Below are 21,385 nucleotides of genomic sequence, written 5' to 3' on the forward strand. Positions count from 1 at the left end.
TGACCTCGGTTCCAGCTGCCTTGAGATCATTCACAAGATTTTCCCGTATAGTTCTAGGCTAATTCTTCACCATTCTCATCATCATTGAAACTCCATGAGGTGAGATCTTGCATGGAGCCCCAGACAGAGGGAGATTGACAATTATTTTGTGTTTCTTCCATCTGCGAATAATCGCACCAACTGTTCTCACCCTCTCACCAAGCTGCTCGGCAATTCTCTTGTAGCCCATTCCAACCTTGTGTAGGTCAACAATCTTGTCCCTGACATCCTTGGACAGTTCTTTGGTCTTGGTTATGGTGGAGAGATTGGAATCTGATTGATTGATTGCTTCTGTGGACAGGTGTCTTTTATACAGGTGACAAGCTGAGATTAGGAGCACTTCCTTTAAGAGAGTGCTCCTAATCTCAGCTCGTTATCTGTATAGAAGACACCTTTGAACGAGAAATCTTGCTGAATGATTGGGGATCGTACAATTTTTGTTTATTCAGTAAATTTTTTTCTGAAAATACAATACAAATACATTACATCACTTCAGGATTTTTATTCTGTCGTACGAGAACTTCGTACTTGTAACCTATTTGTTTTCGATATGGAGACTAGCATGCAAAAAAAAAAAAAAAAGGACAATCATTCGTCAGATAATCTAATTGTGTGTACTAGGCTTTAGTTAGAAAAACTAGTCTTACACACAGAGTAAGGGTTATGATAACGGTTGCAGTAGATGGGTGCATGTCCGCAGAGCTAGTCTGAGGGGTAGGCAGAAGAGGCAGCAGTTTCAGAGAGGTGACAATGAGTGTGCCATGGTACTAGAGAAAGGGCAATGAGAGTGCCGTGATACCAGAGAGGTGGCAATGAGAGTGCCATGGTACCAGAGAAAGGGCAATGACAGTGCCATGGTACCAGAGAAAGGGCAATGAAAGTGCCATGGTACCAGAGAAAGGGCAATGAAAGTGCCATGGTACCAGAGGAAGAACAATGAAAGTGCCATGGTAACAGGGAAAGGGCAATGAGGTTACCATTGTACCAGAGGAAGGACCATGTGTTGAGTCGATGGAAAAGCTGCATGTATTTTAGCAGTTAGCAGGTGGTCTGTTGGGACCTGCCCTGTAAAGTTAGAATGACATTGCTGTAGTGGGCAGCAGGTGGCACATTCAGATCTATTTGACATGTTTTCCAAGTCCTTCTAATCTACTGTGTTAAAAAAAGACTGGCTGTTTACAGAGTCCTATAGCTCAGGTTAAAATTCACATATGCCAGTAAATGATACAGGAGTGGTGACTTATCACCATTGAATAAAGCTGGTCATACACTTTACAACATAATTGTACAATCTCCTTGAGATATCATTCTCCTATGTTATTGATATAGCTTACCTCTCTGGACCAGAGGGGGACACCCAATGTAAGGAGCTCAGCTTACGGCATGGTATGATAGGTCTACCAGTTATCAGTTCTTCCTGAATTTGTACCTGTAATTTTGAAGGTTCTCCCGCTTCTGCTCCTACACCCTGATCTTTGTGTAGAATTATTCTCAAGGGAATTTCCACTGTGCTTGAAAATCCCCTTTACATTTACAGAGCGAATAGTTTTCTGTCTGGAAAGCCTGCGTTCATTTTTGCTTGGAAGTTCACTGGTTAATCCTTTCTCACCATCTCCTCCTGCGTCACTCTGCCTCCCATCTCCCTTTTGCTTCCCTCTACTCCTCTGCATGCGGTTTAACAAGCAAACCATCATAGATCTGTCATGGTGAAGCCTACCAGCCTGCCATCCTCACACTGCTCATCAATCCGCTGAGGAGGTGGTCCCTGGAAACTGCTGTAGCCAAGGTCATTGGTGATACAATTTTATATTTGCATGCAGACAAGTTCATTTATTGCATTGAACATTGTCAGTCTTATTTAAGAAGCAAAGAGCAGTAAACCAGATGAGCCGCCAATGGCTATCTTCCAAAGCTTAGAGAAATGAAAGGCAATATCCGATTGGTTTGTGTAAGTTACGGCAGTGATATGGTGCTAATAGGTGTCTTGCTTGTCAGCATCATCTTCTGCACAGCCTGATGTGTGTTTGTGTGTAGTTTAGAGGAGGTAATGGCTGTACTTATCAGTAGTGTCTTTTTTTTTTAACAAGTAAACTTTATTCAGTATTTAAGTCAATATTTGCATGTCAGTTGTTCAAGTAAATAAGAGTGCTAAGGTTGTTATAGAAACAGTGTTCACTACAACTGTACAGGTAGTAGCCGACAAACATTCAACAATGTTTGGAGAAAAGGGTTAGCAGATTATTATCAGAAGGACTCTCTCACCCGAACCAGTGAGTCTTGAATAGTTATGTTAAAAGGGTTCCCCGGAGGGGGGAGGGGAAGCAGGACGGGGGGGGGGGGGGGGGAGAGAAGAGGCAGAGCACCGCCCAGGAGCAAGGGGGGGGGGGGGGCATGTACAAACAATTCCTGGTTCATGATCCACACCCCTAGATGTGGGCACAAGAGGACCATATCCAAGAGCACCATATCTTATCAAACTTGCTCGGACAATTCCTGCTAATGTATGTTATTTTATATAGGAGGCAATACTGCATTCAGGGTATTCCTCCAGGTGGCGATGGTGGGCGGCACCCCAGGTTTCCATCTCAGCAGAGTGGGCATAGTATGTGGAGTACAACAAACAGTTTTGTGTATTTTCCCATTGCATAGTCAGTAGTAACGTTCAATTCAATTTCAGGACGTAGTGGGAGTCAGGTCCCTGCTGCCTGATTAACATCTGCCAGGACCGGTTCCCAGAACCCCTGCAAAAGAGGGCAGGACCATGTCATGTGTATAAAGGAGGCCTCTGGGTCCCCACATCTAAGGCAGGCTGGGGACCTGTCTGAGTAGATAGCAGCCAATCTACATGGTGTATAATAGGCCCGGTGTAAAAATGTTAGCTGTATAAAACAGTTTCTAGCAGAGATCATGTTCGAAACATATGAGGAGACGCAGTTCTCCCAGTCCTCCTCCATGAGGGATGGTAAATCATGCTTCCATTATGTAAAGATTTTAGTTAATTTAGTGGGTGTGGATGCCGAGAGGTGGAAATATATTGCGGACAAGGGGCCTATCAGGACTTTGGCAGTCAACAATCGTTCCACCAGGTCTGACTCGAGACTGACACCACTAGGAAACGGATGTTGAAAGGCATGTCTCACCTGCAGAAAGAGGAAGAACATCCAGTTGGGAAGATTGTACGTTGTCTTCAGTTCTAGGAATTTGCACAACCTGCCCCCATTCACCAGGTGCTTTAACCCCGCAATGTCCCTAGATGCCCATACCTGTGGGTCTGGTACACTACGCATATGGGGAAGATTGGGATTGCCCAGCCATATGGATTTCTATGGATTTTAGTTTATTAAAGTATGATGCTAGAATCAAGAGTGGCCTGTTCCTGAAAGAGTACAAGAATTTTGGGAGGAAGATCATTTTTATCAAATTTACTCTGCCAACCGGGGTTAGGGGGAGTGAACTCCATTCTACGCAACGATTGGCAAACTTTGCCAGCAGGGAAGACAGATTGGGATCCATGTACCTAGCAACCGGCCCACCCATAAGTATACCCCAGATATTTAAAGCTGTCCACCCAGACAAGCGGACTGTGCATGGATGGACTAGGTCTGGAGGGGTTCGAGGGGTAGATTAGGGATTTATCCCAATTTACTCTAAGTCCTGAATATGACCCGAACTCATCGACCAGCTGCAGGGATGCTGGGAGTGAGGAGGAGACATCATTTAAATACAGGATAGTATAACCTGCACATAAAGATATTTTCTCCTCCACCACTCCCACTCGCAGGCTCAGCTCGGATCTACAATGCCAGGAGCTCCAATGCTAGAGCAAACAGCTCGGGTGAAAGCGGGCACCCCTGCCCAACAGGAAGGCCTGTGTGAGTGAGTTGTTAGTACAGACCCGTTCTCTGGGAGAGACATACATCATGCATAGCCATTTAATAAATATTGGCCCAAACCAAAATTTCCGGAGGACAACCCAGAGGAACTCCCATTCAACCGAATCAAATGATTTTTCAACATCCAAAGATACCACCACCCATAGGCTGTCCTCCGGCACTCTATCCATATGTGTCAGCAATCTGCATATATTAATATGTGTTCCTCTGCCCGGCATGAACCCAGATTGGTCAGGGTGGATTAAGGCTGTGATCCCCACGTTCAAGCAGCCAGCTAGTACTTTAGCAAGTATTTTTAGATGAACATTTATGAGAGATATGGACTGGTAAGAGGAGCACAATTCAGGGTTCTTGTCAGGCTTAGGGAGGACGACTACCCCTGCCTCAGACAGAGGGGGGCAGTGCACCACCATCGAGGGCCTTCGCAAGGACTTCACGGTAGGTGGGCAGGAGATTGTCTGCATATTGTTTATAGAATTCCCACTCTGCAGAGATTTAACCGCTGCTTGGATCCCCTTAAGTGTCAGGGGCCTAGCCAACATCTCCCTGGCAGTGTCTATAAGTTATGGCAAGTCTGCTTATTCCAGATACGCATGCATCTCCCACTCGGTAAACTGCACCCTAGGGCTATAAAGTTCCTGGTAGTAAGTGGCAAACCAGGTGTTGATGCGAGTAGGGTCACCCCATTAGTAGACTGAATTTAGGTTATGGACACCAGGGAGGTGTGTTCCCGTGACAACCAGGCCAACAAGCGACTACTCCTCTCTCCTTGTTCAAAAATTATTTGGCTCTGATGGAGCAGGTGTATTTTTGTAGTGGAGATACGGATGAGGGACACATCCCTCAGGTCCTCCTAAAGGGAGGAATAAGCCTAAGGTGTGCGTTCCCTAATATAGGCAGTCTCCAGTGCCTCAGCCTTAGCCTGAGCCTCCTGCAGTTCCCTGTGAGCCCCTTTGCGGATTTTCCCAATATGCTCCTGAAAGCTACCCCTCATACAGACTTTAAAAGGAAGTAAACCCTGATGGGTTTACTTCCTCTTTGCTCCCTGCAAAGGTAAAGCATAATGGGCTACTGTGCATCGCATAGTAGCCCATTATGTGTCACTTACCTGACACAGGAGCCAGCGATGTCACCGCTGTTCCCTGTAGCACGGAGCGTCCATCTTCTTCTGGGTATCGCTGCTCCGGCCACTCACAGTGCCAGAGCAGCAATGACGTCACTCCCGCGTATGCGCATGGGAGCCGCCACTAACGGCATATCGCCATTTACAGCGGCAAGCCCAGTGCACCTGCACGCCGCTGTCTACGGCACATACTTTTTGTAAATATCTCCTAAACCGTGTAGGTTTAGGAGATATTTCTTGGACCTACAGGTAAGCCTTAATCTAGGCTGACCTGTAGGTCAAAGTGGTTTCTAAGGGTTTACAACCACTTTAAAGGCCTCCCAGATGAGAGGGACAGATCTGTCTCGAGTCCCAGAAAGCTATCATATCAGCCTTACATGGCATATCCACCCTCGCGTCGGACAACCAGAACCTAGAGAGTTGCCACAGGCCCTCTGATGGTGGGCACGACAACCCCAGTTGCAGGGAGACTGGGGCATGGTCCGAGACCCCCCCTAGGCAGCATAGTAATGTCCCTTATCCTAGAAAGGACAGACTTCCCCAGAATAAACCAAGTCAATCCTGGAGAACATTTTGTATGTAGCCGAGTGACAGGTAAATGCCCTCAGTTGGGGGTGTTTCCACTGCCAGACGTCCGTGAAGTTAATAACTTCTGGCCATGCCTTCAATTTAGTGGCAGAGCCGGATGTCTGAGATAGTCTGTCCATTCCAGGGTCCAGGACTATATTGAAGTCTCCCAACATCAGGATATTGTCAATGGCATATTGTGAGATTTTAGACACTAACTGATAAAGGAAGGAAACCGAGGCAGGAGTGGGAACATACAATCCTACGATAACCTCTAGATTCATATTTGTGTGAATGATGACAGATCGGCCTCCATGGTATACTTCCAGTGCCAATAGGCGAAAGGGTAAAGATTTGTGTATCAATATACTCACTCCTCTCGAGAGGTTTCAGTAGGTCGAATGATATGAGTGGGCCACCCAGGGTCTCCGAAGACTCAGGAGTCACCCCCCCCCCCCCCCGACTGTCACTGCAGAAATTGGAACACAGTAACCTCTTCATTTTGGAGTTCAGACCCCTGGTGTTCCAGGACACTATTATACACATAGACATAGGGCCCCATTATCCAATCTAGAGGAGGAGGAGATACCAGTTGGGGAGAATAGCCACCCACCACACCTTACTACTTTAAAAGTGTTCAAACAATAACCGAGACAATCCCTCACAATCCACCCCAAACTCGCTCATCCATGTCTTTATGGACCTTGCTTTGTGCACTGGTGCGCAGTCATGTTGGAACAGGAAAGGGCCATCCCCAAATTGTTCCCACAAAGTTGGGAAATTGTCCAAAATGTCTTGGTATGCTGACACCTTAAGAGTTGCCTTCGCTAGAACTAAGGGGCCAAACCCAACCCCTGAAAAACAACTTCACACCATAATCCCCCCTCCACCAAATGATTTGGACCAGTGCACAAAGCAAGGTCCATAAAGAAATGGATGAGCGAGCTACACCAGTGCGTAGTCTGTTTGGTTCTTCGTTGTTGTGATTTGTGCCTTTGTGTTAATAAAAGAAAAAAAAAAGAAAAAAAGAGGAGAACTGCGCAATCCCCAATATTTCTATTAGGATATAAGCTACCCAAAAAAAACTTCATAAAGCTAAAATCTGGGAACTAGATGTGACAAAATATATGTGTATAGCCTACAAATTGTAGAGTAAACATATACAGTGACCCTCATAAACTCTAAATAAAATACGTGATGCTAAGTCTGTGATACCAAGCATTCAAAAAAGAAAACATGTGAAAATAAAACCAATATAACTGTACATTATGAAAAAAATTAAACAACGTAAATGTAACAATATTATAAAGTCCTTTTGTGAGTCCAAGTGAAAACACCACGTGTTGATGAAGAAGGTCCAATCCAAAGCCCTATGGATTAGCGTGAGACCAGACACGGTGTACCTCCACCAAACAGATAACCCTAGCCCCTTACCAGATGCCCCAGTAAGGAGCGCTTATCACAAATCAGGTCAGAAGACAGATCAATCGTAAGCCATCCCAATGGAACTCTCTAACGTAGACCAGATTGGGGGATACGCCACCCTTGAATCGTCCAAACCAGGAGGGAACACTTATGAAGCGGGACTCATATATATTTCATTGGAGAATCAAAAAAAGGTCCGCCATAAAAAGAAAAGATACTCCAAATAGTGTAAAAACGTTTAATAAAACCACAAAAGTAAAAAGGAAATGCACTTACAAACGTAAGGAAGCAAAGGGCATATCATCAAAATTGGGTAGGCGTCGGCCTATCGCGAGCCCAAAACGAAATCCCTTCAGGTACCAGTTCAATTGAGACAGAAAAGCGTGTCACGCCACCCAACGCGTTTCGTGAACGTCTACCCCAGACGACGTGACTCTTTCACGAAACGCGTTGGGTGGCTAATAAAATTAGCACCAAATTGTTCGCAGAGTAGCATAGTTTGTCCTTCTCTTGTAGTTGTTGGCTTTGTGTGTACCGGTGCAGAATGGGAAACTGAATTTTTACCTCTCAGTGCGCCATCTGTGACTATGTTGTCTTGTTTGATACTAAAGCTGTCCAGTCTAGTGGGGTATTAGAGGGAAGGCACAAGACTGATGGCCTGGGGGGGGGGGTTTTATGAGGAGGAGTCTACTTGTTTGATGCTGATAATAAATCACCCTGCTAGTTAGAGGTGAACATCTATTGCTGGCTACTTCATATGGTCATTTTTTGGCAGTTTCGGACACTCTCTACCTTTTTTTAGCAAAACAAAACACCAAATAGATCAACCAACTACCAACACTTTAGATTTTATGCCCTTGATAGGAACTGTTGGTGGGTTGCCATCATCTATTTGGTTGGTTTTATGGTTATAAACTCATTAAAGGTCTCTAAACATTACAGTGTGTGTGGCCAGAATAGTAGAGGCACACTGTCATTTAGACTGTCTGCATTGTGACTGCAATGCTATTTTTGGTGGGTCATTTTATATATTGATAATTTGCAGAATTGTGCCGGGGAATAATGGCAGGACCCTTACTATAATGTACAATAAGGCACAGTATACTTGAACATTATGGCAGGCTTCCCCCATATTTTGCTATTGTTTAGTGCTAACAGGTACATGCTTGTAGACAGGTGAAGGTTCCCCCTCTGTCCTTTAGGTGGCACTCTGCCATTATTGCAGATGGCGTGGAGAATGTTAGGGGAATTTTCCCCTTGTGGACTCAGTCAGGGTCTCAGAGATTGGATACTGAAAACTTTGGGTACCTCAGGCAGCCATCTTGACCAGGAACCTTATAAAAAGGACCTCCTGCATCATTCGGGCATTCCTGTAGCAAGTGGTAGGTCAGGGATAGAGACCTTGCTGGCTAGGGAAAGTGAATAGCTCAGAGAAAGGTTCCTGGCAAGCATGGTGAAAGCAGGGACTTTGCCTGTAGAGAGGAAACATCACGGTATCCAGAATAGCCACATTAAGGTTCTCCTTACCAGCCGTATAGCACCACCCAGTGTACCAGTGGCAGCCTACTGCTACTACTACAAATCCTGGATAAATTGCCAGATCAACAATTGTTGCATTGTCTCATATCAGTGCCTACAAGTACTGTCACCATTCAATACTGTTAACCTACTTATGTAATATATCCAATAAATACTACAATCAAGGACTGTGTGTAGTCTCTCCCTGATTCCGTACCTTGGGCCTGGGGTCCGCCACACGGCTCGATCAATGCCAAACCCATATATTTTATTCTTTTTCTGGACCAGCATCTTCTTTCTTTGTCAGCCATTGGATAAAGTAAATCCTACTTATGTCACAGCCAACAATACAACATAAATTCTCTAGAAAGAAATAATTTTTTGGGGGATCAGAAGAGATATATAAAGTCTGTTATACCAAAAAAACTCTACCCTTATAATAATTTTTCCCACATGAGGATCAGTTTACCCCCAAAGTTTCCCTGCGCTCCTCTCACCTCATTTAAGTATCCTTGCTACACTTTAGGCTTGGTTCTTGCGCAGTTTGGAGTTTTGGGTATTCCCATATTCTCGAAAATGATTTACAAAATCAAGAGAATCCGAGAATTGAAGTTCCAGTAAAATTACTGAGATAGACAATGCTATATTTACCAAAAATTAAAATTTCAGTGAGGAAGTAGGAAGATTGCATGTGCCTGATCTTTATATCAGGGACGAACAAAGCCTGCAAACAAACTTAGTGCCTGGAGCTTAAAGACGCAGTACTTCTGCAGGTTGACCTTCTGTGCTGCATTCATTACAATAAGACATCAGGGAAATGAGGTGACTGATGAAAAGGTTGCCTCCAGAGAGATGTCATATCTTGCCTGAAAGCACTAGGGAGGAAATGAAATGCATTTCCCAATCCACTGCAATGCCAATTACTGTATGCTGATTCTACGTTTTAACTGTTAATGCTGCTTATAGATTCCCATTGAACAGTGTGAGTATTTAGTCAGCACAGTGGCTTATTGCACTGTGTATGGTGTCAGGTACTCTTAAAGGTCATTATCTTCAGGCTTTGACATGGAGGGCCTTACATCCAAAAAGTGACTGTAACCAGTAGTTTGGAGCTTACGCAAATTTGAAGACTCTCTTCTGCCCCCCCACCCAAAAAGTGACTGTGACCAATATTGTGACCAGTAATTTGAAGACTCTCTTCTGCCCCCCCCACCCAAAAAGTGACTGTGACCAATATTGTGACCAGTAATTTGAAGACTCTCTTCTGCCCCCCCACCCAAAAAGTGACTGTGACCAATATTGTGACCAGTAATTTGAAGACTCTCTTCTGCCATCACCCCCAGAGGAGGACTGCATACTTTTGGCCTGGGGGACAAATATAACCAACTCACCATGTCATGGTAGGGACAGATTTCTGTGGACTAAAGACAGTGTACCATGCAAAGCGCGCTAGGTTGGGTATGGTCAAAGGTGGGTGTTCCTAGAGGAAATTTTAAATGAATCTGTTGCTTTGCCCAGCAAAGCCAAAATTTGTTTTAAGCTGGTCATAAACTTAAAACAAATTATAGCCATAAACGTTACAGTGTACAATTTCCTTAAAGCTCACCTAGCCCATTACAACCTGAATGGACAATGTCCTTTAGATCTCACATGTAGTACAATGGCCTGCCTATTTGGATGCAAATTAAACAATTGTTTGGTTTGGAACTCACATTACACAGTTTTGGGAAAACCATTTTCTCTTCTATCCAAAGCAAAATATAAATTTTTAGCGTAGACATACTGTACACTGAAAAGAGGAAGGCTACTTTTGGGGATGCAAAAGACTTCATGGACTTAAGTGCAGGAATGAGTGGGTTGAACCGATGACATTGGCAGTTGGAGGATTTAACTTACTGGTAATTGAAAAAATGTATCTCACAAATCTCTTCTCTTTCCAGGCAGAAGTCCCCTTGAGCCCAGATCCTACAGAAATGGCAGGTAAGACCCCAGATCTCCACTGCACTGTTTCCCTCTGACTAGCCATCTTTACCAGTTTGCGTTTTTGCAGCCTCTGTATGCCAACTGATGCCACAATATGTTCTACAGTACTCGAGAAGCGGAGGAACCTTATACTAGAAGGTGAACATTCACATAGATGGTAAAAATGTGTTCCTATGGAATCATTTCCATTTAGAATGGTATAGTAAGAATACACAGGGTTGATTTACTATAACTGGAGAGTGCAAAATCTGGTACAGCTCTACATGGTAGTCAATCAGCTTCTAGCTTCAGCTTGTTCAATTAAGCATTGACAAAAAAATCTGGAAGCTGGTTTCTGTGAAGAGTTGCATCAGATTTTGCACTCTCCAGTTTTAGTAAATCCTTCCCAAAGTCTAGGTGAATGTTCTACTATTAAGTTTTTTATATAAATGAGGACCTTGGATAAAAACTAAATCTGTTTAAAAGGGAAATTTTTTGTTCCCAGCATTCAGCTTTGTTGCCTCTTGTATATGCAGCAATGAAGCTGCGTCTGTCCCAGAGGCATTTCGGTGCCATTCAAAGGCCATGGCATGCATTGAGATAATGCATACATTTTAGAGCATGTTACTGCAAATGCAGCTGTGGAGGACTCTACTGTTTTCGCTTGTGAATGATCTTTTTTAAAAAGTGACAATGAACAATTTCCTAAAGATCTACTAACAACTGGGTAGTACAAGGGCCTTCTTGAAAAACAGGTCCTTGCTGGAAAAGGCTATAATGCTTCACTTTTCATATCATTTAAAGAGGATCTTCAGTGGCCCCCCAAAAAAATAAACGTCATCAGTGACAAATACCATAGCTGCTGACTTTTAAGATAAGGATTCATACCTACATAGCTACATAGTAGGTGAGGTTGAAAAAAGACACAAGTCCATCAAGTCCAACCTATGTGTGTGATATGTCAGTATTACATTGTATATCCCTGTATGTTATGGTCATTCAGGTGTTTATCTAATAGTTTCTTGAAACTATCGATGCCCCCCGCTGAGATCACCACCTGTGGAAGGGGATTCCACATCCTTGCTGCTCTTACAGTAAAGAACCCTCTACATAGTTTAAGGTTAAACCTCTTTTCTTCTAATTTTAATGAGTGGCCACGAGTTAAACTCCCTTCTGCGAAAAAGTTTTATCCCTATTATGGGATCACTAGTACGGTGTTTATATATATTGAAATTATATCCCCTCTCAAGCATCTCTTCTCCAGACAGAACAAGTTCAGTGCTCACAACCTTACCTCATAACTAATATCCTCCAGACCCTTTATTAGCTTTGTTCTCGCTCCATTTCCAGTACATCCTTCCTAAGGACTGTGTCCCAGAACCAGACAGCATACTCCAGGTACGGCCGGACCAGAGTCTTGAAGAGCGGGAGAATTATCGTTTTATCTCTGGAGTTAATCTCCTTTTTCATGCATGCCAATATTCTGTTTGCTTTGTTAGCAGCAGCTTGGCATTGCATGCCATTGCTGAGCCTATCATCTACTAGGACCCCCAGGTCCTTTTCCATCCTAGATTCCGCCAGAGGTTCTCCCCCCAGTGTATAGATTACATTCATATTTTTGCCACCCAAATGCATTATTTTTAAAATTTTTTACATTGAACCTCATTTGCCATGTAGTTGCCCACCCCATTCATTTGTTCAGATCTTTTTGCAAAGTTTTCCACATCCTGCGGATAAGTTATTGCCCTGCTTAGCTTAGTATCGTCCGCAAATACAGAGATTGAACTGTTTACCCCATCCTCCAGGTCATTTATGAACAAATTAAATAGGATTGGTCCCAGCACAGAACCCTGGGGGACCCCACTACCCACCCCTGACCATTCCGAGTACTCCCCCATTTATCACCACCCTCTGAACTCGCTCTTGTAGCCAATTTTCAATCCATGTACTCACCCTATGGTCCAGGCCAATGGACCTTATTTTGTACAGTAAATGTTTATGGGGAACTGTGTCAAATGCTTTTGCAAAATCCAGATACACCACGTATACGGGCCTTCCTTTATCTAGATGGCAACTCAACTCCTCATAGAAGGTTAATAGATTAGTTTGGCAAGAACGATTCTTTAAACCATGCTAACTACTGCTAATGATACCGTTCTCATTACTAAAACCTTGTATATATTCCCTTATCATCCTCTCCAAGAGTTTACATATTATTGATGTTAGGCTAACTGGTCTGTAATACCCAGGTATGTATTTTGGGTCCTTTTTAAATATTGGTGCTACATTGACTTTTCTCCAATCAGCTGGTACCATTCCAGTCTGTAGACTGTTAGTAAAAATTAGGAACAATGGTCTGGCAATTACTTGACTGAGTTCCCCAAGTACCCTCGGGTGCAAGCATCTGGTCCCGGTGATTAATGTTAAGTTTCCCAAGTCTAATTTCAATTCTGTCCTCTGTCAACCGTGAAGGTGCTTCCTGTGATGTGTCCAGGGATTCAGTGCCGTTCTTACCCAAACTGGTTCTTCACCAGTCTTTGGGTCCCCCAGGCATCTTAGCTATGGTAGGTCAGCTGTGATCCCTATCAGGCTTCACACCCGGCTTCCTACTGATGTGACCCAGAAAGCTGTGGGGAAAGAGAGGGGGTGTTTTACTTCTGCTCGGATAGGCAATCTGAGTGGAAGTGGGAGCGGGTACCTCTTAAAACTAGGTACCCACTCTTCCCCCCAAAAAATATGGGTGAAGTTCCGCTTTAAGAAAATACTTTTTTTTCCCTTGATAATTGCTCCTGTATGTAAATGAAAACAGATACTAGTCCACAGAGTCCAGTGTTGTCCTCTATCAGCCCTTGAGTTTCTCCCATGCCGCCATATTGGATTGATATCCCATGCATGCACAGACACGCCAGAAAGTCTATAGGACCTGGAAGAGACACCAGCATGTCTGCTCATGTGTGAAATCACGCTAACACCCCAAAGCTCTCTGTGACCTACCAGACTCACGGTGTGTAGCACGATGCCACGCATGCGCAGACCCGCCATGGAAGTCTCCCAGGTCTACACAGATATCACACATCATATGTCATCCTCACCTAGGTGAGCATTGCGGGAGTAAAAAGAAATAAAACGCTATTTATCGTTCAAATGCTTTTCTTTTTAAGCTTGCTTATGAGGTGTGTGGGGGGGGGGGGGGGGGGGGGGAATCGAACCAGAAGATGGGAAGTGTTTTTTTTTTTTGGGTGAAGGTCTACTTTAACCATAGAAATAGCTTCCCATAGTAAATGGCCAGGTTACAGCTTCAAATGAAGCAAAGTAAATCTAGCCATACACTATACAATCTGGTTTAGATCTACCATTTACTATATAATGAAATTGCCCTCATGATTTGATACAAATTTTTAATTCGATTTTACAAAAAAAAAAAAAAAATTGTGTTGGTTTGTCCTGATGTTATAAAGGTTTGGGAACTCTAAAGCTTACCATACACGTTACAATCCAATTGTACAGTGGTCTTTATATCTACCAAAATGTTCATAATGGATGATCTACATACAGGGCGCCAGACTATGGGAGGGGGGGGGGGGGGTTTTTGAAGCGCGTGATTAGAGCCAGAGTCTCTAAAAAGGGTGGGCTCGGGGCACAGAGCACTGCGCCCTGAGCACACACAATTGTGCGGCAATAGCGAATACCACAACATACAGGGGTATATTTGTGTCTCTTTTTTGACCTCACTACTATGTCACTATATGCCAATCAGGAAGCCCCTATTGGCCAGGGAGTCTTAGGGTGGAACTCCGCTTTAAGATCGTAAATTAATGATCGCATCTCCAGTTCCACCATGTAATCTCATAATCTGATTGAATAAATTACGATCATATTTATTTAACTAAGTATCACAGCGCTTCAAAACAATTGATCATTTTCCACCCAGGCCAATCGGCTCAGTCTGCTTGATTGTGAAAGTCTAAGAGCCAGTTCACGCCACCTGCAGTCCTGTTCATTTTTTTCTGCATCACAAATGCATGGAAAGTAGGTTATATGGTTTTCAGTGGCATAGTTCACACCAGTGCTTGAAGTTCCAGAAAAAAAGAACATCATGCTGCATTTTTCCTGCACTGGAATGCTGTAAAATGCACCAAAAATGCACCAGAATGCAACTAAACGCACAGGAACACACATGTCCTTATTTATGGTTAATAAAGAAAGAGGGGGGACAATGCACTGGACTCCATCAAAAATCCATCAAAAATGCGCAAGCAGAAAAGCATCTGGACTAAGTTTCTATCATGTGAACTGGCTCTAAATCTATTGGAACAAAAAGGAAAGTAATTCAATTGTTTGCAGATTCAGTGGTTTTAATCGAATTGCAAATTAATAGGAGAATAGCATGTGGCCACCATAGGAGATTGTACAACCAGATTGTATAGTGTATGGCCATCTTATCTGCTCTCATTATGCTCCAGGTTGTGTCTCATGTTTTGGGCAGGACACCTTCACCCGGTAATAGTCATTTGAATCTACAAAAGCAGCGTCAGTGTAGACGTCAGGATTACTTTACATAACTGCAAAGACCAATAGCAGGATTGCCGTGTACAGCAGTGGAGTCCACCCTCTCATGTCACACCCACAATGTCGCTCTTTCCGTGCCATTGTTGGTCTTTGAACCAGAGGGGAATGTTAATAGCAATGTCTTCTCCCAGGCAGAGACCAAACACTATTTATAGAGATCTAAGTATACGTCTCATAGATGTGTGTAGATGGAGAGAACAGTGTGAAAGACGAAGAAAAAGCGACTGTGCTGCCCAAAACAACCCAACCCCCACATTAAAGTGGATCTCTAGGGAAAAACTTGGAGTGGAGGAAGGGTTGGACCCTCTGGCAAGTTTTTTATTGCCGACTGTGTCCCCATTGTGGAGATTCCGGTCTCTGTACTGTGACCACTGTCACCAAGATGGAAAGTGAGGGGAACTACAACATTTTGCAGCTGTCACCAGGGGGGAACCGTCCAATGGGGACACCTGTCCTAATGACTGCTATCTAAGAGCTCATCTACACTAGTGGTTGTGGGGGAGGGGTTCAGTAAAACCATGCAGTTGAAAAAAAAAATTTCCACATCCAACTGATCCCTCTTTAGCTTCAAAGACAGTGCCTGGGGTGTAGATATGTCGCGAGGGCACGGCAGAAATGATACCACCTGTCATGTTCAAGTTAATGCGCCACAACCCCCCCCCCCCAAATCACAGTTGCGGCACAGTGGTGCGGCATTTTAGAGGGTTAAAACAGGCAGTGAGGCGATGACATATCTCCAACTGTCAAACATCTCTGAAAAGCGATTCGAGCATGGATCGCTTTTCAGAGAAGTGGTGGTCCTTGCCACTACTGTAAACAAGCCCTTAAGAATCACTGACGCCAGCTTCTTCTGGGTGCTGGTATTCAGCCATCTTAATTTGCTGGTGTGCGATGACATCAGGAGTGCGGTCATCCTGGCACACAGAGCAGTGTGCTGGAATGTAAACTGAGCTGCGCATGCAAACGCGGCTAAGCGGCCATTTTTAGACGCCGGTTTCTAGCTGTCAAGTTAAATCGTTCAGGAGAGGTTGAACCATGTCCCATGTACATGAAGCTGAAATCCTTTACAAAAAAAAATGTAAAAAAAATGTATAAATAATAAATAAAAGCTGATGAAAAAGCGGAAAAACATTAACAAATGACAAAACAGATGATACTTTTCTCTACTGGCTAATTAAAAAAACTGCAAAGCTCAAAAATGCTACACAAACACTTGAAAATGTGCATACAAACGCTCAAAAAAAACACCTGAAAAAATGCTCAAAAACGAGACGCTCAGGTGTGAATGCAGCCTTATAGGGAGGTGCGTTTTCAGTGTGTTTTTTTACAGCACCAAAAATACAGCAAGCTGGACTTTTAAAAAAGCACTGCACTCGCAACTGACTGGTGTGAAGAGTTCCATAGGATTTAATGAGCCTGTATCTTTATTTTTCTAACTCAAAAACTGAATAAAAAAAACTGTGGCCCTAAAATAAATGGCTTGAGAAGCCCCATGATTGTGTGTTTGGTGTGACGTCCGCAGTGACAGGCTTGGCTGTCTGTTGTCACTGTGTACAGCTGTCCTGGGTAACGGCTCATCAGGTTAGACGGAGTGTTAACACACATCGCCAGGACGACGGGCTGCCTGCCATTGACCACAACGACCGGCCTCCAGGGGAGGAGGAGGAGAACGGTTGCCAGAACAGCAGGAAAGTATCAAACTTTTTCTGTAGTCTTCTACTAGCCTGGAATCGTAGTCTGCCATGAGAAGGCATTAGAGTGTGTACAATCTGTGCATACACAGGAGACGGACGTATCGTGGTGAAGATGGGAGGATGCTGTGCAAGAAGATCCAAAACTGCTCCAGAGGGACTGGAAACGGGTAAATAACCATAGAGCAGACGATACAGATATATCTCCCCCCCCCCCCCCCCCCGGCAATGCCCAATCAGATGCCAACTATCCCCATCTGTAATACACACCTTCTGCGTTTTCTCTCTTTCCTGGTTTATTTCCTTCCTTTCCAGTCCGTCGCTTTGCCAAGCCCTTAAAGCCCCACTCACATCTGTAGATTTGGTGTCTGTATATTGTGTTGCTGTTCCAACCACCCATAGACATGAGATGACCGCACCTATTAGCGTTTTTATAGTGGCATCATTATCCTGGTTATTGGCTGCTGGGAGGAATAGATGATCCTTTCTTTCCTCTTCTTATAAGAAATATAGGTAGTCTCCTCTTCTGGGAAAAGGTCCCTTTCACACAAGGGGTCCGCCTGTCCATTTTTTTCAGGCAGACCCGATCGGACTCTCCACTCTCCTCTATGGATAGTTGGATGTAAACGGACTTGGAAGGGAAAGGGGGCTTTCCCCTCCGTCTGTCCAGATCAGATTGGAGGGGGGTCAGGTGTCTGTTTACAGCAAATGGATCCCCTTGCTGGGCCTTAAAGCGGAGTTCCCCTCCAAAAATTTTAAGTCAGCAGTAGGGCTGGGGTAAAAATCGATTTAAATCTTGAATCGAGTTGAGAGGTCAAATCGATTCAAAGTTTAAGCAAATCGATTTTTTTTTCACCACCGCGCCAGTCCTGAGGTGCTTCTGGCAGGAGTTTGTTGGCGAGTCTGCAGCTTTGGCCAGATGCCACAGAGTAGGCCAAAGCCGCGGCTTCGCCTAAAAACTTCTGTCTGCAGATCCCCAGGGCCGGCACTGACACCACACCGGTCCTGAGGTGCTGCGGGCAGGAGTTTCATGAAATCATGAATCGTTTTTTTTTTTTTAATCGCAGATTTAATTTTTTTTGAAAACGCCCCGCTCTAGTCAGCAGCTGCACATACTGTAGCTGCTGACTTTTAATATAAAGACACTTACCTGTCCTGGTGTCCAGCGATGTCGGCACCCCAGCTGATGTTTCCATCGGCGTTCGGGTGCTGCCCTTGCCATTGCCGGTAAGGGAACCCAGTAGTGAAGCCTTGGTCTCTTACTGGCTTGGCCAGTAGGGGAAGGAGGAGGAGAGGGCCAAATGCTTATTGAGTAATGGATACAAATGGGTTATAAGATACAAATGAATCTCAGTTGAGGTCAAGCTATGTGTTGAGACATGATGACATTGATAATCGCTACGCATTTCGTGGCCGTTTGCCACCTATCAGGAGAAAACGCATAGCATATCTGAAAAAAAATGAAAAAAAGGTACCAAATGGGATCTAATGTTTTGCTCAGATAGTAAGAAAGAATATGGGGGCAAGGGGAAACAAGATGCCCCATCTTGTTTCCCCTTGACCCTACCTTCTTTCTTACTATCTGGTGGGGGGGGGGGGGGGGGAGAGACAGGGCAGCTCGGCGGCTGGGACGGAAGCCAATTTTCACGACTCCTGCCGGGTGAATAAAAAAGCGAGGACATCGGTTGGATTTTCGGGACTGTCGGCAAGTGTGCTATGCAAGCAAGGAGTGTTTGTAGATAAAAGCAAACTGTGCAGCTAAAGTTAAATATTGCTCTTGCTATAGGTGTAGGCCTGACCTGAAAACTCCCAGGATGTTGCTAAGTAAGGCCTAGTCATTACTGCTCACCTCCACTTTCACAGGAGTGAGCTTTTTCTCAGATTCAAACCCCCCTCACTTGCTCTCTTTCTCCCCCCTCCTGTAATAGCTCTGGGTTCAGCATTTAAGAGCTCACTTCTATGATGGAGGTGGTGTGCAGCAACAACTAGGCCTCACTTAGCAGCATCCTAGCAATGTCCTGGGAGTATACCAGTCAGGCTTCATGAGGTACTTAAAATGCCTACACTGAAAAATAAGAATAGAAGGCACACCAGCCTTGCGCCCCCCAGCCTTTGTTCTTTTGATTTGCATGTCTTTTGGGGCTCCAGCGGCTGAAACTGTCAAAATCAAAAGATTAAATCAAAAGAACAGCAGACTGTTCTTTTGATTTACGTAAATTGTCTATGCCTTCAGCCAGGGTATTATTCTACTTTAGTCACGACTGCACAGTTTGTTTTGTGTACAGACGCCACTTCTCTGCATGGGCAGTTTTTTGGTAAATGTGAACTAACCCTTTAAGGAAACCCTGTCATCCTTCAAAGGGAGTGTCTTGCCCCCCCCCCCCCCCCCCAACCCACTGATACTCACCTCACCAGCACTCTAGTTACTATGTAACTAGCCACCGTTCATGCAACATCAAGGTAGTGATGTCATTCCCTCTGGGTCCAGCACTGGAGATCTTAGTGCTGGCTATAACAGAGGAGGCATTGATGAGAAAGCACTAGCCAAATTATTATTATCGGGTCAGGGAGGCCCTTTTGCATACTGTTTGCTACTTGTGTCTAAACTCCCAAGCTGTCTCTGAGCTACTAAGTGCGCTCAACAGTCTATAACAGTCATTTGTCAGCGAGAGTTTTGTGGAACCCTAGGGTTCATCCATAGGTATCTAGGGATTCCTTGAGCTGTGGCTGATTAATCTCCCATTTTATGGTGTCTCCATAGTTCTTGGGCCAATGTCCCTTGGTAGAGCCAGCAGCATGATACCCATGACCTTTTCATCTATGTGTTAGAGTGGCATTCTAACCAGCATTGTAGGGGTTGGACTCACTAGCCACCAACATAAGATTTTTTTCCCCACTGATCTCTAAAGAATTGGTATAAGTGGGTCTTCCTTGAGACCTGAAAACTATCTGAAGGGTTCCTTTGGAGTACAAAGGTTGAGAAAGCATAGTCTATAATAAGCCTGGTCTATAGGGGTGGCACAGTGGTGTAGTGGTTAGCACTCTCACCTAGCAGTATAAAGGGTCGCTGGTTTGAATCCCAACCACGACACTACCTGCCTGGAGTTTGCATGTTCTCCCTGTGCCTGCGTGGGTTTCCTCTGGGTACTCCAGTTTCCTCCCACACTCCAAAGACATGCAAGTAGGTTAATTGGCTTCTGTCCCAAATTGGCCCTAGTATATGAATAGGGACCTTGGATTGTGGGCTCCTTGAGGGCAGGGACCAATGTGAGTGTGCAATGTACAGGGATAGGGACAATTGTAGACACTCACTCAGGTTGAACTGGATGGACTGGTGTCTTTAGTCAACCTTACTAACTATGTAACTATATGTATAATAACACAGTCATGTGGTTAAAGGATTGTAGATAGCTACAGCAATTGAGTAGAGAACTTGGTAGCTATTGCTTGTCTGGATGATGATCAGGATGTCACTCATAGGTTGGTGGTACATCTGTGTGGTCAATGAACAAGTGGCTGATCCATGTTTTTTTTTTATCTGATGGAGCATCCAGACTCGGCTCTGAATGGAAGGTGCTGGATCTATTGACGTATATTGTGGTGTATTGAGTGTTGTACAAGGAGCTTAAAGTGGAACTTCAGTAATCTTTTCAACTTTACATCTATTAAATCGTCTGCCATTTGTTGTTTTAACTTTGGATAGTAAACATTTTTTTTTTTCTGCCAGTAAATCCCTTATACAGCCCACTTCCCGTTTCTTGTCTGGTAAAAAGCCTAGGCTTATGACATCATGCACATCTCTCTCTCTCTCCTGAGAGTTTGCCAAGAAGGGAGGGGTGATGAGTCATAAGAGGGCCAATGAGAGCAGCAGAACTGGAGGTGTGCCTCTGTGTGTCTGTGTAAATTCAGGAAGTGAACAGACAGAAGCTTCAGCTGCCCATGGTTAAAATGGCTGCAGCCAGACTCAGTGGAGCGAGATTTCTGCAGCATATTTGGCAATAACAGAATCCCAGTATATATAAAATAATAAAGTGGTTTGCAAATTATGTGAGCAGACTGCAGTTCCTCTAAAGAAAACCTGTGCTTTGTCCATGCAAATCCGAGTAACAGGACAACTTTAGTGGCTACTTCACCAGCTGCATATACGGTACGTCTGTTACTTCACTCCATTGACCTGTTCAGTAGCCTGGAGCAAAGGCAGGAAGCTCCATGTAAGCACTGAGTTGTGACTTGGAGCTTTTGCAGGGCCTAGGGGTCTCTCCCCACCTCCATGCGACAGCCCTGGGTGCCTGAGCTGCAATTCATCAGATCACCCGCCCTAAAAAATGGGGGGAGTTAGAATCACATGCTTCTAATACTGCCAGGGAGCAAAGATTAGTATGTGCTGCAGCTAGGGTTGCCATCTCCAGGGCTTTTTTTCAGCTGGAACTTGGTGGAACTCAGTTCCACCACCTCTGGCTCAGGTCCACTGCTCCCTGCTGACCACTATTACTTGAAAACACAAAAGTCAGGCCTTCTATGCCTACAAGTGGCAGCTTGTTCTCCAACAGCTCCCACAGATCACATCTCCCAAGTGGCTCCCACTGAGTGAAGGATGG

At 44.5% G+C, this 21,385-nt stretch overlaps 1 protein-coding gene across 4 annotated transcripts in view; it reads left to right on the top strand.

Annotated features, from left to right (window-relative positions):
• Positions 1 to 21,385, top strand: part of AK1 (adenylate kinase 1) — a 131,771-nt gene that overhangs the window by 91,160 nt on the left and 19,226 nt on the right. For 3 of the 4 annotated variants that reach the window (XM_077478710.1, XM_077478711.1, XM_077478713.1), the window contains one exon: positions 10,506 to 10,545. In XM_077478710.1, coding sequence (XP_077334836.1) covers positions 10,506 to 10,545 — 40 coding nt within the window. Of the gene's footprint in view, positions 1 to 10,505; positions 10,546 to 16,835; positions 16,958 to 21,385 lie in introns of those variants that run through there. The other variant, XM_077478712.1, reaches the window with a different exon arrangement.

Source organism: Lithobates pipiens, unplaced genomic scaffold (assembly GCF_037356315.1).
Source record: "Lithobates pipiens isolate NorthernLeopardFrog02 unplaced genomic scaffold, aLitPip1_a1.2 Scaffold_1, whole genome shotgun sequence".
Taxonomy (NCBI): Eukaryota; Metazoa; Chordata; class Amphibia; order Anura; family Ranidae; genus Lithobates; species Lithobates pipiens.